General features: G+C 63.4%; 1 protein-coding gene across 1 annotated transcript in view; it reads left to right on the forward strand.

Moving 5' to 3' along the window:
• Positions 1-17,007, forward strand: part of PRDM16 (PR/SET domain 16) — a 315,585-nt gene that overhangs the window by 95,548 nt on the left and 203,030 nt on the right. The window contains exon 2 of the mRNA XM_057750442.1: positions 7,093-7,418. Within this exon, the coding sequence (XP_057606425.1) occupies positions 7,093-7,418 (326 nt within the window). The remainder of the gene's footprint in view (positions 1-7,092; positions 7,419-17,007) is intronic.

Genomic DNA, 17,007 nt, shown 5'->3' on the forward strand with positions numbered 1-17,007 from the left:
TTTAATATTGCGTTGATAGGCATGGTGAAACGGATCACTACCTGGACAGTCAAACCTCGAGTTGGACTGGGGGTGGGTGGCTGCGGCCTGGGGTCCTTGCTGTTGATCGATGTGACGGGGACTTCAGACCTGGGCCCATGCAGATCCTGGGGCGGGCACTTTCTGAAGGTCTGTGGCCCTGTGTCTGGCCGCCTCTGTGTAGGAGGCCTCCGTTGAAAGGACTGGAGAGGCCTGGTCCGGCCCTGTCTCACTGAGACACAGCGGCGTGTTTCCTGGATAGCCTGAGGGTCCTGTCCCTGCCAGCAAAACCAGGAAAGGGGGGACGCTTGGACACACTGCTGCAGCTCACGTCCCCTTTCACCCCCAAAATCTCGTTAATAAAAGCAAGCAGCTCAGGTCTGGGGCTGACCCCTTGGAGGCTGCTCTGCAGGCTGGCAAGGGGAGGCTTTCACTCCGCCTGGTAAGCCCTTCGCAAACCCCACCTCCCTGCTGGCCTGGGCGGGGTGCACCGGTGGAATGGACCAGGCCGGACCGAGATCTGCTGGGATGCGGCTCCTTTAACAGAGACATCTTCCTTCAAGTGCTTCTGATGGAAAACAGCCTGCAGTGCAGACTAGACGGGGTTTCAGAGATGTGCTCGCTTTGTCCTGCTAAGTGGCACGTTTTCGGTTCCTTGGTTACTCGCAACGGGTCAGGGGTGAATGAAGCGGGGCCGTGTGGGTGAGCGCTGGCCTAGATTGTCAGGATGGGCTCCTGGAGAGTTTAAGGAGGCTTGCGCCCCTGTGCTGAGTCCTGGCCCCCTGATGCGCTCTGATCCTTGAGGCACTTCGGACACGGCTGCCTGTCCCGCCGCCGCGCCCCCGCCGCCCTGCTCAGCTTCAGGTCGAGCAGGTCTGGGTGGGGCCCAGGAGTCGCAGCTCTAGAACTGCCGGGGGACGCGGGTGCCGCTGGTCCGGGGACCCCACTCTGAGAACCCTGAGCTACAGGGGCAGGACGCCCCCCCCAAACCCGGGCTGGGTCCGCCTCGCCTCTCAGCTCCCCGGCCTAGCCCGCCCAGCTGGCTCCGTCGGGAACCTGCAGGTTCGCACCACGGCTGTCCTGCTCCGCGCTCCGCCGTGCTCCCCCAGCACTCCCCCAGCGCGCAGTGTGGATGCTCTGGAGGACCCCCCCCCCCCCCCCCGCTGCCGGGGACGCGCCTTTCACACCGGACTTGTCCTTCCAGGCAGTGCTCCGGGGGCCACCCAGCCGGTCTGTGTCCCATGGCTGCTCTGGGTGGGGAGTTCCCTGGACCCCTAGGCCTGACCCCCAGCTGGACGCCACATCGTACGGTCCTGTCTCCCGTGACATTGGGGGTCTGTCGTCGTCTCCTAAATGCACCTGGGCTCCTTCAGACGAGGGGCCACACCTGCGGTCCGCGTCCAGCTCAGTTCAATTTAACGTCAGCCTCGCTCCCTTTGACTCGCGGCGCCCCGCCGTGCCCAGGCCCCGTGTGCCCTTATGTCCCCGTGTGTCCTTGTGGCCAGCACTGTGGGACCGAGCTTACATCTTTGCCAGGCAGGCCGGCGGGCCTCCCACAGAGTCCCACTCCTCCGAGAGGGGAGGCGGTGGGCTCTCTGGCTCGGAGGTCACGGGTGCAGGGTTGCCCGGGGAGCTCCTGGCCCGGGGCCGGCGCTGGGCCTGGTGGGGCTCTGGGGAGGGGCCGGCTTACGTGATGTACGGGGGGCGGGGGCGGATCTGACCTGGGCATGTCCCTGACCGAGGAAGAGGCCCGTCACAAACTTCAGCCCCACGTGTGTTCTTGGAGAGCAGTGAGGGTGGCCGGGAGCTTTAGGGGAGCCAGCCGAGCCCCGCGTCCCGGCCTGGCCATCGCACACGGCCACCCCCAGGGCGGCTGTGTTTATTCTAATTTACATGGAGAAGGGGTCAGCTCCGAGGACCCGGCCACTGCCAGGGTGGCCAGCTGATCGTGAAGGGCTGGTCCAGGCCAGGCTGCCGGCCCTCCTCTGGGGTGGACGCAAGAGGAGGCTCTGAGGCCTGAGGAGGGGCTGGGCCCCCTGGGGCTGGGGTCTGCGGGGTGCCCGGGCCGGCTGCAGAGGTCAGGGAGGCCCTCAGGCGCTAGCCAGGAAGCAGGCAGCCAGCGGGTCCACGAGTCCTCACGGGGCAGGGCCGAGCATCCCAGACCCGTGGGGAGCAGGCAGAGGCCGAGGGCAGACAGCGAGGTGACCTCGAGGGGCCTGGGTGGAGTCCACCGCGACGGTCCCTCCCGTCAGAGCTCCATCCGCAAACCGAACTCCGGGTCCAGGCCAGCCACCAGTGTGGGTGCGACGGTGGTGCCCCAAGTCCCCGTCCTGGGCAGCTTGGCTCGAGGGGTCCCGGGTTCCCTCTTTCCCCTCTCGTGTGAGGATTTCTTCTGTCCCATTTGGGGGCGGTGGTGCCCCCCCACCCCCCGCCAGGGTCAGCATCAAGTTGGCCGAGGGCGATTTGTTTTTAAGCCACCGACCCCGAGATGGTTGCCACGTGGGCTGTCTCTGCGGGGAGGGGTGCCCAGGCCCACAGGTCAAGCTGCCGCGTCCTGCAGGCTGGGCGCCCCGGCCACGTGTCCCCCGGCCAGAGCCTCCACGGCTACTCTGCCTTCTTGTGACACTCGCACACCCGCTTCTGTGTCTGGACCACACCCACTTCTGTGTCTGGACCACACCCACTTCTGTGTCTGGACCACACCCACTTCTGTGTCTGGACGCAAATGATGAGGGTGAGACACCGTTGAACCAGAAAGGAGACCCAGACTTGGACGTATTTTCAGTTTTACCCAAAAGCACTGCCTGTGTGTTTTGTTTTGTTTTGTTTTGTGTGGAGGGGAGGAAAGGCGGGTCTCACAGCACGTGCTGGGTGGGGGAGGAAGCTCTGCAGCGTCTGCGGGCTGAGGCCCGGCCGGCGTCAGGCTGAGCTCACCTCTGGGTCCGGATGGCTTCCGGCGAGCGCACCGTCCCCGGTCCTGGCGCATCGGCCCGGGTGGCTGCCGGGCGACGTGCAGCACCCTCGCCCCACGTGAGACGCTCCACCTGCCAGGCAGGGCGTGGGGCCCGGGCCCCCAAAGGGTGCAGGTTTTCAGGAATGGACACGGAAGCATCGTCTTGTAACAACGGCCAGTCTTCTGAGAGACACGTGATGTTGCGTGCACCCTGAGAGCTGACCTCTCCGCGGGGCCCTCCCGGCCTGTGGTGGGGGCAGCCGTGCCCCCTGCTGCTCGTGCTGGAGGGGAAAGGCGGCCCCCGCACGGGGCCTTCTTCCTCCCTTCTTCTCGGGGGTCTCCGGGCAGAGGCAGCGATGCCCTCCCCACCCACAGTGCCGCGCGGAGGCAGGGGGCTGGCCGAGGTGGCGTCACTGCCTCCTCTTACGTACGTGCTCCGCACACACACGTGCTCACACATGCGTCACACGCACACACGCTCGCATACACACGCACACACATACTCTGCCGCACACCCCCCCACTCCCGGCTCCCGGGGGCCGCCCGCAGCCTCCCCACGCACCCCACGTGGTTTCACGGCTGCTCCTACAAACCCCGCCACACAGTAAAGGAGGAACCAGAGCTAAACACACACGGGCTTGGAGAAGCCCCACATGCGCCCCTGGCCACGGATCAAGGCGTCGACCTGTGGGGTCCAGGGGCTGTGGGCAGCTGGGGCTCCCGGGAAGGGCCGGGGTCCTTACATCCTGCTCATCGCCCTCAGGGGATGCTGCCCATTTGGCCAGGGCAGGGCCGCCAGGCCCGCGGGGACGCTGCTGGAGGGACCCTCTGCCCCCGGCCGGTCGGGCACAACGGTGCTCACTGGGGGCCTCTCTCTCCAGACCCTGACATCCTGGCCGTGGGTTTGAGGTTTGGATGGGGCTCTCTGGGGGTGGGGGGGATAGGGGGGTGGCTTCAGAGATCTGGGACAGAGGGGGACAGACTAGCCTCCAAACTGGGTTTTGGCATGAAGTCCGCCAAGAGCCTGGCACCCTGGTGGGGACCCGGCCCTGACAGCTGGTGCTCCGTGGCCTGACGGCTGTGGGCTGACTGCCGTGGCCGTGACCACAGCTCGGGCTCGCTCCGTGGTTCTCCTCTTCCTCCTGTTGCTGCCTGCACCCTCCCCTCCCCTGCTTTGAGTATCTGGGTGGACCTCCCAGGAGAAATTTTGGGAACGGTGCGCTGGGTCATGAGCCTTGAGCCTGAAAAGCCCGCAAAACCCCAGTGGAGGACGTGGTCTCCTGACGAGTAGGTAGCACACTACGGCCCAGCCTGGATGTCCGAGGTCGTAAAAAACTGGTGCTCTTGGCACCGCAGTCTGCCCTTCCAGAGTGCACCGGCTGGGACTGTGCCGGTGGTCACGGGCTTGGGTGGCAGCGTTGGGGGCCTGGGGCAGGGATGCCCCCTCCCTGGAAATGCCCGTCGGCCTTCCCGAGGGCCGCCTGGTGGGGCACTGGGCCGAGGGGGGATGCTCTTTCCATGCAGCCTCGGGCTTGGGGCCACACCCCTGGGGGTGGGAGATGAGGGGGACCGTCGGGGCTTGTCCTGCACGAGCTCCAGCAGCACCCGAGCTGCTCTCTGCTTCTTGCGGGGCCTGGGGGGCCGCCGAGCACACCTCCTATCCTCCAGATGTTTTCCGCGCACCCTTAGGCCTCCTCTCAGCCACATCTGAAGAAAGAGCCCCCCGCCCCCCCCCCAGCAGGGGGGCAGCCAGACGAGAGCGGGGCTTCCCTGGCGGCTCCGGGCAGTCACTTAACCCCGGTGACCGCGGTGGGCGGGCGGAGGTGGGCGATGCACAGGCGCCCTTGAATCAGCAGGAAGCACCACCGTTCTCTCCCAGCCAGTAAATTAAACAGGCCCTTCAAGTGCTGATTTGCCTCCAGTAGGTGAGGCGTTTTGGGAAGTAGAATTCAAGCAGAAAAAACAAAACAAAACCCCCAGAAAAACAAAAAAAGGGCCGTGAGATGGATGCGCAGGGGACGGGGACACGTCCCCGGTCGCGGCCCAGCGGCCGTCCCACCCCCAGGGCTGGACGCCTCACCAGCCCGGAGGCCAAAGCCTCAGGCCCTGGAGGGGGCGGGGAGCGCCCTGGGGGTCCCACCTGAGTCTGCGGTCACCAGGTCACACAGTCAGGCGGCCTGTTAATCACCCCCCAGGTCCCCCTGGTGCGCACGCGGCCCGGGACGGGTCGGGGGTGCTCTTTTCAAACCGAAACAGCTCGGGGCCCCAGGGTGGGAGAGCGACAGCTGCCGGGCTGCGGTTGCGTGTTTGAAAGGATCCTACGAGTCCATTAAAAAGGAACCGTTGGCCACTTAAAACATCATAATTACTTCTGTGAATACTGCTGGATTAAATAAGTGTTATCCCCATGGTTTTTTTTTTTTTTACGACTTTGGTTTCTTTTGAAAGAAAACATTTTGTGACGTCTCCCACGGATCTGTTTGCCACCCCCACGAGGACCCTGAAGTCGTTTTGCTCTTACTCAAAAGTTCCCGTCTCCCCGGAGACGTCCCTTTCACCAGCCGACGTCAGGGAGCAGGGAGGGGGCACGCGACGACTGCCAAAGTGACCACAGCGTTTGGGTCACTTTCTAAGGTTTCCGAGTCCCGGAAGGAGGGGCTTGGGCGGAAGCATCTAGATCAGAGGTCAGCAGGCTCTGAACCACCCTCCCGCCTTGCCGCCACCCCGGCCGCCCTTCGCGTCCTCCGCTCTTCTCTGACTTCTTTAGTTTTATTGAGTGAAATTCACACCATGCAAAAATTAACCATTTCAAAGCGGACACGTCAGGGGCGTGGGACCCGTGCTCCAGGGGGAGGCGTCGCCACCTCTCTCGGGTTGTAGAACATTTTCTCCCCCCAGGAAAGACCCCGTGCCCATCCATCGGTCACTCCCCATCCCCCCCTCCCCTCAGCCCCCACCCACGTGGATCCTGTCTCCGTGGAGTTGCCTTTTCTGGACGTTTCCCATAAATGGGATCCTACGACGCGGCCCCTGGTGCTCGCCCTCCTTCACGTGGTGGGATGGTTGCGAGGCTTGGCGTGTGGCAGCCTGTGGCAGCGATCCCTTTTTTCTTATATTAACACAACATTCTGGTGTTGGAGGGACCACGTGCGCTGAGCCACCCTTCTGCCGATGGACACTGGGGCTGCTCCTCCCTTGGGGGCCCTGTGGGTAGCCCCGCTGGGAAGCCTCACGTGCCACCATCCCTGGTGCCCACTCTCGGGTCGACACCCAGGGGCGACGCTGATCTCCTGGCTGTATGACCTGCTTGGTCTCCCTGCCTCTCCCGCGCCACCTCCCTTCTTTCTTATCTCTTCAGTGCCTCAGCCCACCCTCGGGTGAACTTCTGGGCGGCACTATTTTGGTACCAACTGCCTCTTAAGCAGGACCGCAAAGAAAGGTCCACACTGGACAGACAAGCCGGGGACGCTTTTGCTCTGTCCCATGACCTGCCACCCCACGGGTCCCATACTCATGACCTCAGCAGGCCTCTGTCCTAACCTGCCATGAGGTCATGGGAAATTTCCAGGGACCCTCCCCGGGGCCCAGTCGGCCCCGCCGAGCTGCCCAGAGCAGCCCAGGCACGGGGCAGGTTCCACAGTAACCCAGATTCCGAATCCTCCCGAGAACCTGGGGCTGGCCCTGTCCCCTAATTTCCATGGCTGCAGACACATCGGGTCTGGAACGAAGTCCTCACCTTCGGCCCCGGGTCGGGTGCCTGGCGTGTCGGCTTCCCCGCCGCCGCCGACCCGTGGAGCGAGGGTACCTCCTTCCCTCCTGCCCTAACGCACACAGGCCAGCGTGTCCTCAGGCCGCTGCCAGGGGTCTCGGGGAGCCCAGGGAGAACTCTCTGCCCCTCACTGGGGCGGGGCGGGGTCTGCGTTGTTCCCCAAGGCGCCGCTGGACGCACCCCCCCCCAGGAGCCCCCGCAGAGGCTGTGCCTCCTGGGCAGGGAGGGCGGCCCGGTGACCCTGGGCCCCTGGTGCCCTTGGTTCTGTTCTGTCCCACGTGCCAGGGAGTCCCCGAGCCTCGAGCCCCAGGACGTCGAGCCCCAGAGTCTGACGCTGTGTTGTCTCCTGCAGGTGACGGCGACCTTGTAAATAACATGTACGGGCCGGACCCCGACATGCTGGCTGGAGAGAGCGCTGAGGACGAGACTGAGGACAGCGCCATGTCCCCCTTCCCCGCCAGCGAGGGCTTCACCCCCAAGGAGGGCTCGCCCTACGAGGCCCCCGTCTACATTCCTGAGGACATCCCCGTCCCGCCTGACTTCGAGCTCCGAGAGTCCTCCATCCCCGGGGCCGGCCTGGGGATCTGGGCCAAAAAGAAGATGGAGGTCGGGGAGCGGTTCGGCCCGTACATGGTGGCGCCCCGGGCCGCGCTGAAGGAGGCGGACTTCGGCTGGGAGGTGAGCCCTGTCGTGCGGGGTGATTGATCGCAGCCATTTAGCGCGCGCTCCGTCTATTTATAAAGCCGGGTGAGCGGAGCCGCCCGAGGCAGGAGGCTGGGTCGGAGACAGCGTCCGAATGTCACATTTCCCAGGCTTATTTTATCCCGCGGCTCCCATGACGCGACTCCGAAAACACCAGAGGGCCCCGTGGCCGCCTGGCAGCCCTGTCCTCTGCGCCTGCTCTCTTCCTGGAACTGTGTCTTTAATGAGCTCATGTCTTAAACCCCCCGAGCTTCCCGTCTGGATCTTAGGTGCTAAGGGTGCGATCTCGGCAGAACCTCGGAGATGGATGGGATCTCCCAGACAGGAGTCTCTACTCCGGGGAAAGCTCCTCAGATGGGGGCCCAGCTCCTGGCAGGAGCAGCGGGGGGCAGCTCGTAAAACGTGCCTGGTGGCCGCGCGGCCCCAGGGGCCCCGGGCATGTCGATGCCAAGGGCCTCCTGCCGGGCCGCCCAGGTCCGCCGGCTCCCTAAGAGCAGCCCCCACGTCTCAGATGAGCGGGGGCAGAGAAGGGTGTCTTGTGGTTTAGATGTCCCTGACCGTCTGGGCTGGATGCGATGGTCCTGGAGTGGGAGGCCGGTTACAGTGGGGCGGGGGGAGGCTGCTGACACCCCTGAAGGAGGCCCTCCCCCTGGAGGCATCCTGCTCGGGCCCCCACGTGGGGGGCTTTCAAGGTGGTCTCATGAGGACCGTGGGGCCCACAAAAGCGCTGTCCCCTCTGGTCCTGGCCTTTCTGCCGGCCCCACACAGCCAATGTTCGGTGGTATTTTTGGCAGGGACCCTGCCTGGACGGAAAATGCAAATGCCAACCCAGATTCCTTCTGGGTGTTTCACAGCGTCCAAAAGTGCTGGGGTGGAGGTCGGTTCTGGGAAGGGGCACGCTGTCCAAGGAGGGAAGAGGGCCCTGTGTGGCCGGCAGCCGAGTCCCCGGCAGGCGGACCGGGGCGGTGGGGGTCGGGGAGCCGACGCCCCGGCCGCTCGGCGACTTTGCGGATGTTCCCAAGCTGTGTGTCTGTCGGTGTTCTGGGTCCAGCGAGGGGTGACGCTGGGTCTGTCTTTGCCCTCTCGCGACTTACGGCTTAGAAAGCTGCCCCCTAGAGGTGTGCATGGCCTCTTAACCCTGGGGAGGCTCCCAGACCTTCAGTGGCCCTTGGGCGTCTCCCCCGGGCCCTTTGTAAGGGTCTCAAACAGGCTGCCTGCTTCGGCGCGCGTATGGGTGGTGGTGACCGCAGACATGAAACCTCCGTTTGCTTCACAAGGACACGGGGGTGCCCCGAATGCCGGACGCCCCATCGAGCAGGTGGAGTGTGGTTTGTGGTAGCACATCAGGGGACACAGAAGCCCCCTACCAGGTGCCAGCTGAAAGCCTGAGCTCTATAGACTGAAGGTTTGGGTGGGGAGTGGGTTGACCAGATGGACGAAGGAGCAGGCCAGCCAGAATTCACCACAACCCAGGGTGGTAGAGGCTGCAGCTGGACCGTGTGAGCCAGCCTGTCCCCTGCTGTCCCCAGGTGGCCATCTGCACGTGCGCCTCTCAAGGTCAGGTCACCTGCAGAACCAGCCGGCCAGGTGGGAGCAAGGTGAGGTGGGAAGTGAGGAGCTGGGAGATGCAGCCCTGCTGGGGGCGGGAGGTAGACTCTTCGGAGACCCACAGGGTGGCCCTCCCTGGGCCGAGGAGAGCATCTTCAGACGACGTGACAGGTGAGTGGTTCGGGCTGTGCGGTGGCTTTTCGCAGACAGCCTGTCCTGTTCTCCCCACCTGGCCGTGCGGGAGGAACTTAGGGGTGTTTGTGCGTGAGCTCAGAAAGGCCTGGGCTGTGGGATTAGGGGGCGGCTTCAGATGCGGGGAGGTAAAGGAACCCGACCGGCATCGCCACGGGCGACCTTGAGGCAGCTTGGTGCCTGTCTGCTCTGGTGCGGGCCTCTGTTTGCTCTGTTTTTAAAGAAGCGGCCGGTACCGCCGCCGCCCAGTGCGGGCCCGGTACCTGGCTGCCGTCTGCCCGGTGCCTGTTGGCTTTGCGATGTCACTTGTGCGCCCGGGCAGCGCCTTGATTCCGGGGCCGCGGCCCGCCCGCCTTGTTTCCCGCCGGCGCCAGCACCGCCAGGTGTTTGCCTCGCGTCCACGTCCTCACGTCGTGTTCCAGTCGTGCCGGCGGGGTCTGTCTGACCTTGTTTCCTTGACGAGTTCGGGCCCAGACCGCCTGCCCTGGGCCCGTCTCTGGGCTTCACGGCCTCCCATCCTGTCCCGTCCCGTCCAACGCGCTCGCGAGCAGCTGTCTGCGTCACCGTCGTCACGGTCGGGCTGGACGCGGGGGAGAAGCAGGCCCCCTGAAGACCCAGGGTGAACCCGGTTTTGCCTGGAATAAATCGTAAGGTCGAGGTGGTTGCTTTCTAGCTCCACGCTTCTCTAGGGTAGAAATCAAACAGCCTCACCGCGTCCTGAAACAGACGGCCGGCGACTCGCTCTGTTTCTGTGCCCTGCTCGAGTGTGACGGCGTCCAGGCCAGGGAGCGGCCAGCGGCTGCCCCTTCACGGGCAGGTGTGGGCCTCGCCTGTGCCCTGCTGCAAACAGGGCCTGAGGTTAGGAGGGGAAAACCCAGGCTCCAGAGCCCGGATCTTTCCGTGGTTGCGGGTGGGAGCGGGGCCTCCAGCGAACCTGCGAGTCCCGACGTGAGGCCGCCTGACCGTGTCCCCGTGCTCCTGCAGGGACACTCTCCCCAGGCCTGTGGTCAGCTCGACCCACAGCAGGCCAGGGGACAAAGACGGTCACTAGGAAAATGTCAGGGCCTAAGCGTCACAGCTGGGGAGGCCGGGGCAGATGCAGGGCCGTCAGAGGCAGGTCGCTGGGACAACACCCGACGGCCTGCAATCCGGTCCCGAGTTTTGTGTGTCGTGGTTCAATTTCACGCCGGTCATTAAGCTTCATACGTCAGGCTGATCCGATTTTACTGCAGTTCACATGCCATTCAGTTCCTGAAGAAGAACAGGCAGTGACACTCTAGCGAAGGTAGAAGAGGACGTCCGAGGAGGAGCCCAGATGATTCGGGACCCCCGAGGGGTGCAGGGTGGTGGGAGCGGTTTGTGGCCTGGCCGGGCTTGGAGCCTGGTTGCTCCCACGGGGTCTGGTCTGGGGGTCCAGCAGGAGACGGGGGTCCAGGGACATCCCCTCGCAGACCCAGAGCGGGGGTCCCTTGGAAGATGGGCTGAAAATCAAGGTCAAACCGATGATTCTTACCGCCATTTTGGGACACCACGGAAACAATTTTCTTTCTACTCGGAGAACAGAATTCCTGTTCTGGACCATTCCATCGAACGAAAATCCAAAGGCCCCTCTCCTTATCTCTTTTTGTGGTGCACACGGTTCCCAGTGACTCGATGCTTCTGGCAAAAGCCCTTCTGTCCCCTGCCGGGGCAGCGTGGGCGACCCGGCACCTTCAGCGTCAAGGAGGCAAGAGCAGCCTTGTTTCGTGTAGGAATTGTACTTGAGCAAAACGGGAAGTCGCGGGTTGGCCCCGTGGCTGGGCGCCCTCCTCCCGCGGTTCACCCGCCTTCCTCCCCACGGGGGGCGTCCGGAACATTCACGGATTCTAAACCTCCCCCTCCCGGGTGCTTCGGGGGACACCGGGAAGGGACTCCCTGCCGTTTGGGAAGCGAGCACAGATGTGCTCCCCGTGCACCCCGGACCTGGCCGCCGTGTCCTTGGACACAGATGGGAGCATGGGGTGCGTGGAAACGGCCCCCGGGGCTCCATCTCTGAGGGAGGTGCTCTGTCCTCTGCCGGGAGGATGCTCGAGCTCCCCGCCCCTCCCCCCCCCCCCCCCCAGACACAGCCTGCCCGCTGACGCAGCTCCCACTCACCCTGGCCGGAATACATCACCCCATGATTGCATTTTATTGCCCTGGGGTCTGAAAAACAATGATTTTGATCATTTGTTGAGTAAATCATGACATTTATTATCGTGCTGTTTATTTTGCTAATTAAGAGATGGCTGCGCGTGACAGCCCGGAGGGAGCCGGGCTGGGGCGCTCGCTCCTCAGAGGCGCCGCCTGCCCCCGAGGCAGGGCCGCGCAGCGGAGCGCCAGGCTGGGGAGCGCCGTGCAGGCCCCCGCGGGGACGCGGCAGGAGTGATGGTCACACCGAAGGTGCCCGGTCCTGCCTGTCTCTTGGCGGAGCGCCTGTCTCCCCCAGAGGGCTGCCCAGCCTGTAACGGGCACTCAGACACATCTGTCGAAAAGCATGTGTCTGCCTCTGCTCAGGGAGCTGGCGGAAAACGTTAACGTGGATTGACGGGGTTTCAATTATCTGAAGAATTCACTTGAGTGGATTACCTCATCCCCTTGGCTGTGCTTCCTGAATATTATTATACGTGTTCGTTTGCTCAATCAACAAACGGCTGCGTCTGGCCCAGGGCCCGTGGGAAGCTCCAGGGTCACAGGGGAAATAGCCCCAAGGCCTCAGGCTGCCCTGTCTCTCCAGTGGTACAGTCACACGGCCCCCAAGCCAGCTCCCCGGGTCCCCCGGATGGCTTTGGGGAGGGCCAGCACCCATTGGCCACCCTCAAGGACCATGGGTTGCCGGAAAGTCCAGAGATGCCGGGGTAGGGGATGTTCCAGGCAAAATCTCAGACACTGAGAGGTTGCTGTAAGTGAAAGATGGGATGATTGTCCAGGGTCCCTGGCCTTGAGGAAAGGCATGGGGTTCAGAGGAAGGAAACTGTGTGCACGCAGGTCCCCCTGCATATATTTTTAGAAAAATGATGCTTTCTCTTCGAAGGTGGGGGCCGCACATCCTTAAATTGGAGGTCTAATTTTGGTCCAAAGTGTGTCTCTTCCCTGGGACGTGGGGTGTCGGCACCGAGGGAGCTCGGCCTGTAACGCCTCCAGGACAGAACATTGCGGGGACACTTTTCAAAGGCTCCGTGACACATGTGTGAAAACATGGCTCTGAGATCCAGCTTCCCTGGGGACCCAGAACGCTTTCCCAGGTCCAAGCACTGAGACCACATTCAGTGCGATGGAGAGGGGGGCAAGAGTTCCGGGTGGGGCTGGCCTCCGCGCCCTGGCACCTGCACTGGCCCGGCCGGGGGTCACGTGGACACCCCAGGACTGCGTGGGGGACAGGCCTCCTCTTCTTTCTTCCGCATGTATACCCTCACACTCTGGCCTCACGGACGCTGTCCTCTTTCCTGCTGAGCTTACCACATGCCCTGGGCTCAGGCAAGCGCCCACCTCCCCGGGACCGAGTTCCTGAGGCTCTTGGGAATGGGTTTCAATTCTCTCTAGTCCCTGCCCCGTAACGACCAAACAAGAAATCCCAGCCACCTGGAGACAGACGCATGTGCTTGACTTGTCACCTAAAAGATCCTGGATGCACCTGGTGGCCCGAGAAGCCTGAGCTTCCCAGCGCCCTGCGCCCTGCACCGACCTCCTGGGGTCGAGGGGGTCCTGTCCGGCCCCCAAAGGGACAAGGCCTGGCAGCTCCCCAGGACTCAGGAAGGAAGTGTCATCGTCCAGGGGCAACACCAGCCACGGCAGCAGCTGGTCTGGACCCGCGGGCATTTCCTTCCCCAGCAGCCCCTGCAGAAGCAGCGGGTGTGCAGGCGGTGGCCGCCTCCTCGGCGCCCTAAGCTCCCTACAGCCACAGAGCCCCGGGCACTTTCAGCCCCAGCCAGGCCTGCAGGTGGGCCTGTGACCCCAGGATGGCAGGAGAGGAAAGCGGGGCTCAGCAGCCCCCCCACTGCTCCAGAGAGGAGCAGAGAGGAGGTTCACGCAGCCTGGGAGGAGGGGAAGCCCAGACTCTGGACAGCGTCTGCTGCGTTTGCAGAGAAAAATGTGACAGCTGGTACTCGAGGGTCAGGACTGTCCTTCAGACGTTTCCCAGGCGTCTGGGACCTGAGAGCAGAGATCTCGGTCCGCGGGTCTCACAGGGAATCACCTGGAGCGTCAGAAATACAGGTGCCCAGACCCCACCCCAGAGACGCCAGGCTTTCGCCAGATGAGGGACCAGCCATGTCTGTTTGCCCAGGACGGTTCTGGTTTTAAACCAAAAGTCCCAACAAATCTTCCTGAGCATTGGGTTTGTGAAAACTCCCAGGAAATGAGAATGTGCCTTGGGGGTGAGAACAGCTGGTCTGGAAAGAAAGAGGGGGGATTCCTTCCAGACCTCCAGCATCTGCACCAGGGGCCCGGGCAGGAGAGGGACAGCCGGGAGCGCTGTCGGATCAGGGCTTTCCAAAAGGACCACCACCCGACTTCTTCCGCCGCACTCCCTCCACCAGGGGGTCCAGGGACCGTTTGGGATGGGCCGCTGGGGGCCTCCGGATACACAGCAGACTCTTCCCAGAGCCACCCCACGGGCAGGTGACCATGCTCCCTGCTGCACGCGAGCACACCTCCCACCCTCTCTCTTCCACACTCATCCTGGTGCAGGCACCACGCGTGAGCATCTTCTGTGTGTCCTTCACCCTAAAGCTGGAGCTGCGTGTACTCTTGCTGGCACACCTGGAGGCGGGGGTGCACCTTGCTCCTTTTTATTTGGCTCTTAGACCATCTTATTGTGTTTACTTTTGGAATTCCAGCCGTGCGGGAACGTGCTGTGGCTGGGTTTGGGGGTAAGGGGGCCGGGGCCAGTCTCGGCTGTAAGGGCGGGGCCTCCTGCTGCTCTGATGGCCTCACTCGTGGGACTGGTGCTCTCAGCCCCACATCTTGCCAGTCCTTTCTCTTGGCGGCACCAGGATACACACCGGAACCATCCCGGCATCATCCTACCCCCCAGGGACCCAGGAGCCCAGAGTCTCTCTTCACTTTGCTCCCTCACCCCGCCTGGCTGGCTGATTCACCCCTGGCACTGAGTCTCCTTCTGGGTTGTCTGGAATTTATTTTAGGCCCAGAAACATGGCAGGGCTCTTCTTTCCCCTCTACTGATTTTCTGAAAGCCTCTAGGAGGCACAGCATGCATCCAGGACGTGTCCAAAGTCGTCAGTTGCTGCCCAGTGAGTGTTCACACCCCGTGCAAACCCCACCTGGATGATAACAGGTTTGGGGACCTCTTCCCGGGCCGTGAAATAGGAACCCGGGTCGGAGGAGATGGACTGTCCTGTATGAACAGGGCCGAGCGGGGGGCGGCCTGGGTGCGCGTGTGCACCGGGGATGGGGACACAGAAACCCGCACCATCTCTTTTCCCCGGGAACCGCTCGCAGCGCAGACCCTCTGCCCTCTCTCCCAAGCACCATGACATCAGGTCCAGACGTTTTTAGCTCAAGAATGCCGTGAAATCCTGCACTATCTTAGGCCCAGCTCCGAGGCGCGGGTATATAAGGAATTTTCGGAAAAAGGAGAGAGAATGACTAAGAATACCTCCCTGGTAGTTCTTCTTTATTTCCTTAAGGGGTAATAACTCAGCCACAGTCCAGCAGAGGGTACTTTCTTTAAATAGAGCATTCTGATTCACAAGCGAAAAAGGAAATAAATATTTTCTTTTCATTTTCGAGAGACGTCCATGAATACCAACTTCTTAAATGGTATTTTACCATCTTCATCTCTCACACACACACACACACACACACACACACCCCAGTGACAGCAGCCCGCCCTCACCCTGGAACTGGCTGCTTGTGAACCAGAGACCTGGAAATAGCCTCAGGGACATCAGAAGGAAGTGAGCGGGAAGGAGGCTGGAGGGAGGATGGCTGCTCCTGGGGCGGCGGGGGGCCGCTCCGTCTCCCTGGGGTCCAGGCTCAGTCCTTCCCACTGGCTCCCAGAGGGCTGGAAAGGACGGGTGCTCTGTCCCCTCTTCCTGCCCTCCCCCCGCCTCTCTCTCTTTTTTTCTGTAGGGGAAATCGGGATCTCGTATTCACGGACTGTGACAAAGGCACCTGGGTCCCTGAGCGGGGCAGGACTAGAAGGGCCGGGGCAGGCTGACCAGGCCACTGCTCTGGGGACCAAAACGTGGAGGAGAAGGAAGGCCTGGCATTCATTAGGCACCTGCTGTGTGCCCACGCCGGCCACGCAAGCCTCCTTCTACGCTGTGGTCCTCATTAGGTCTATAAATAGATCCCAAATTCCAGCGCCGTGGACCGCAGCGGGGCCTGGCAGCCATCAGTGCCCGCCCTTCAGATGCCCCGCCGTGGAACCCTCTGGACTCCGGAGATAGCCACCAGCCTCCCTGGATCCAGGCTTCTGAGTCAGTCCTGGGGTGCCTGGGGCCTGGCTGGGGGGGGAGACGTGTTCAGGTAGAAAGCCGGGGTCCCCACCCCAGGCCGTCAGCCTGTGAGGCGCAAAGTCCAGACCCCTCTCCCCCAACCTGAAAGGAAATCTTTTCCACCTGCTCACCTCAGGCTTGGGCCCCGTGGAGCTGTGCTTCTCAGACGACTGCTCTGAGACGCCCCCAGACTTCTCTAAAATGCAGTTTCAGGGCCCCACCCTTACCCAGTGGATTATAATTCCTGACGGGGTCCCCAGGAATCTGCATTCTAATTAGCAGTGGGAGAGGGGGCACTGGGAGGTCTCCACTCCCAGATGGAACCCCTGAGAAAGGGGCTTACCTTGGATTTCCCCGCCCCCCCACCCCAGCCCTGCCCCCCACCCCTGGAGCCAGGAGAAGCCTGGGAGCCCCGCTGTCCTCCAGGTGGAGCTCTGGGCAGCCGACGAGGCTGGGGAAGGGATGCCGGAGTGACCCCACCCCCACCCCACACAGCCGGCTGTCGGCACTGCTGTCCTCCGGGGGGGAGCCCCCTGGAGGCGGACCAGCGACGTGACCCCCCCAAGGGCATGGCAGTGAGGGCCAAGGTCGGGGGCGGTCCCAGATGCCGATTGTCCGTGTCGTGCCCGGAGACTAGTTGGGGCATCACCACGTCGCCCCCTCACTGTGCAGGGGGGAGCCCCGAGCCCTAGAGAGGGAAGGGGTCCCACAGGGTCACAGGGTAGGTTGGCCCAAGGGTGAGGGACCAGCCAGGGGACCCCCGGGCAGCGTCTCCTGCCCTGCCTCTTGCCCCTGCAGCCATGCAGCTGACACATGCTGAGAGCAGGGCCCGGGCCGGCCCCACTGCCCCCGTGCGCCCACCCCCAGCAGCTAGAGCCGCCCCCGCCCACGTGGGCGCTCCGCCCCCCCCACCCTGTCCCGTGGGTGATGGCCCAGCCCCCGACGCCTTCAGGGGGATGGGGACCCCCGAGGGGTGGACCTCCCAGCCAGGCCACGTGGAGTGGCACAGACGTAAAACTCGGCCTCCTCTGACGGCACCCCCACCGCCGGCTGAGTGACGGTGGTCTCGGGTTTGGCCTGGGCTGACCCCGCCTTCCCCAGGCAAGACGCACGTGGTGGGACCCCCCTGCTGAGACCGAGGCATCTGCCGTGTCGCTCGTTTACACGGAAAGAGTCTGTCAAGTACTTTCCCAGCAGCGGCCTCGCGGAGAACGGGACGGGCCGGGAGGGCGGCCCTGCCTGAGGGCCGGCAGCTCCTGGCCAGCGGCTCCCTGGGGACCCCCAGCACGGCCTTGGCCGGCCCGTGGTCCGCCCCCTCCCTGGGCCTCCCTCCCTGCTGGGTCAGA

The sequence above is a fragment of the Hippopotamus amphibius genome, chromosome 1 (assembly GCF_030028045.1).
Source record: "Hippopotamus amphibius kiboko isolate mHipAmp2 chromosome 1, mHipAmp2.hap2, whole genome shotgun sequence".
Taxonomy (NCBI): Eukaryota; Metazoa; Chordata; class Mammalia; order Artiodactyla; family Hippopotamidae; genus Hippopotamus; species Hippopotamus amphibius.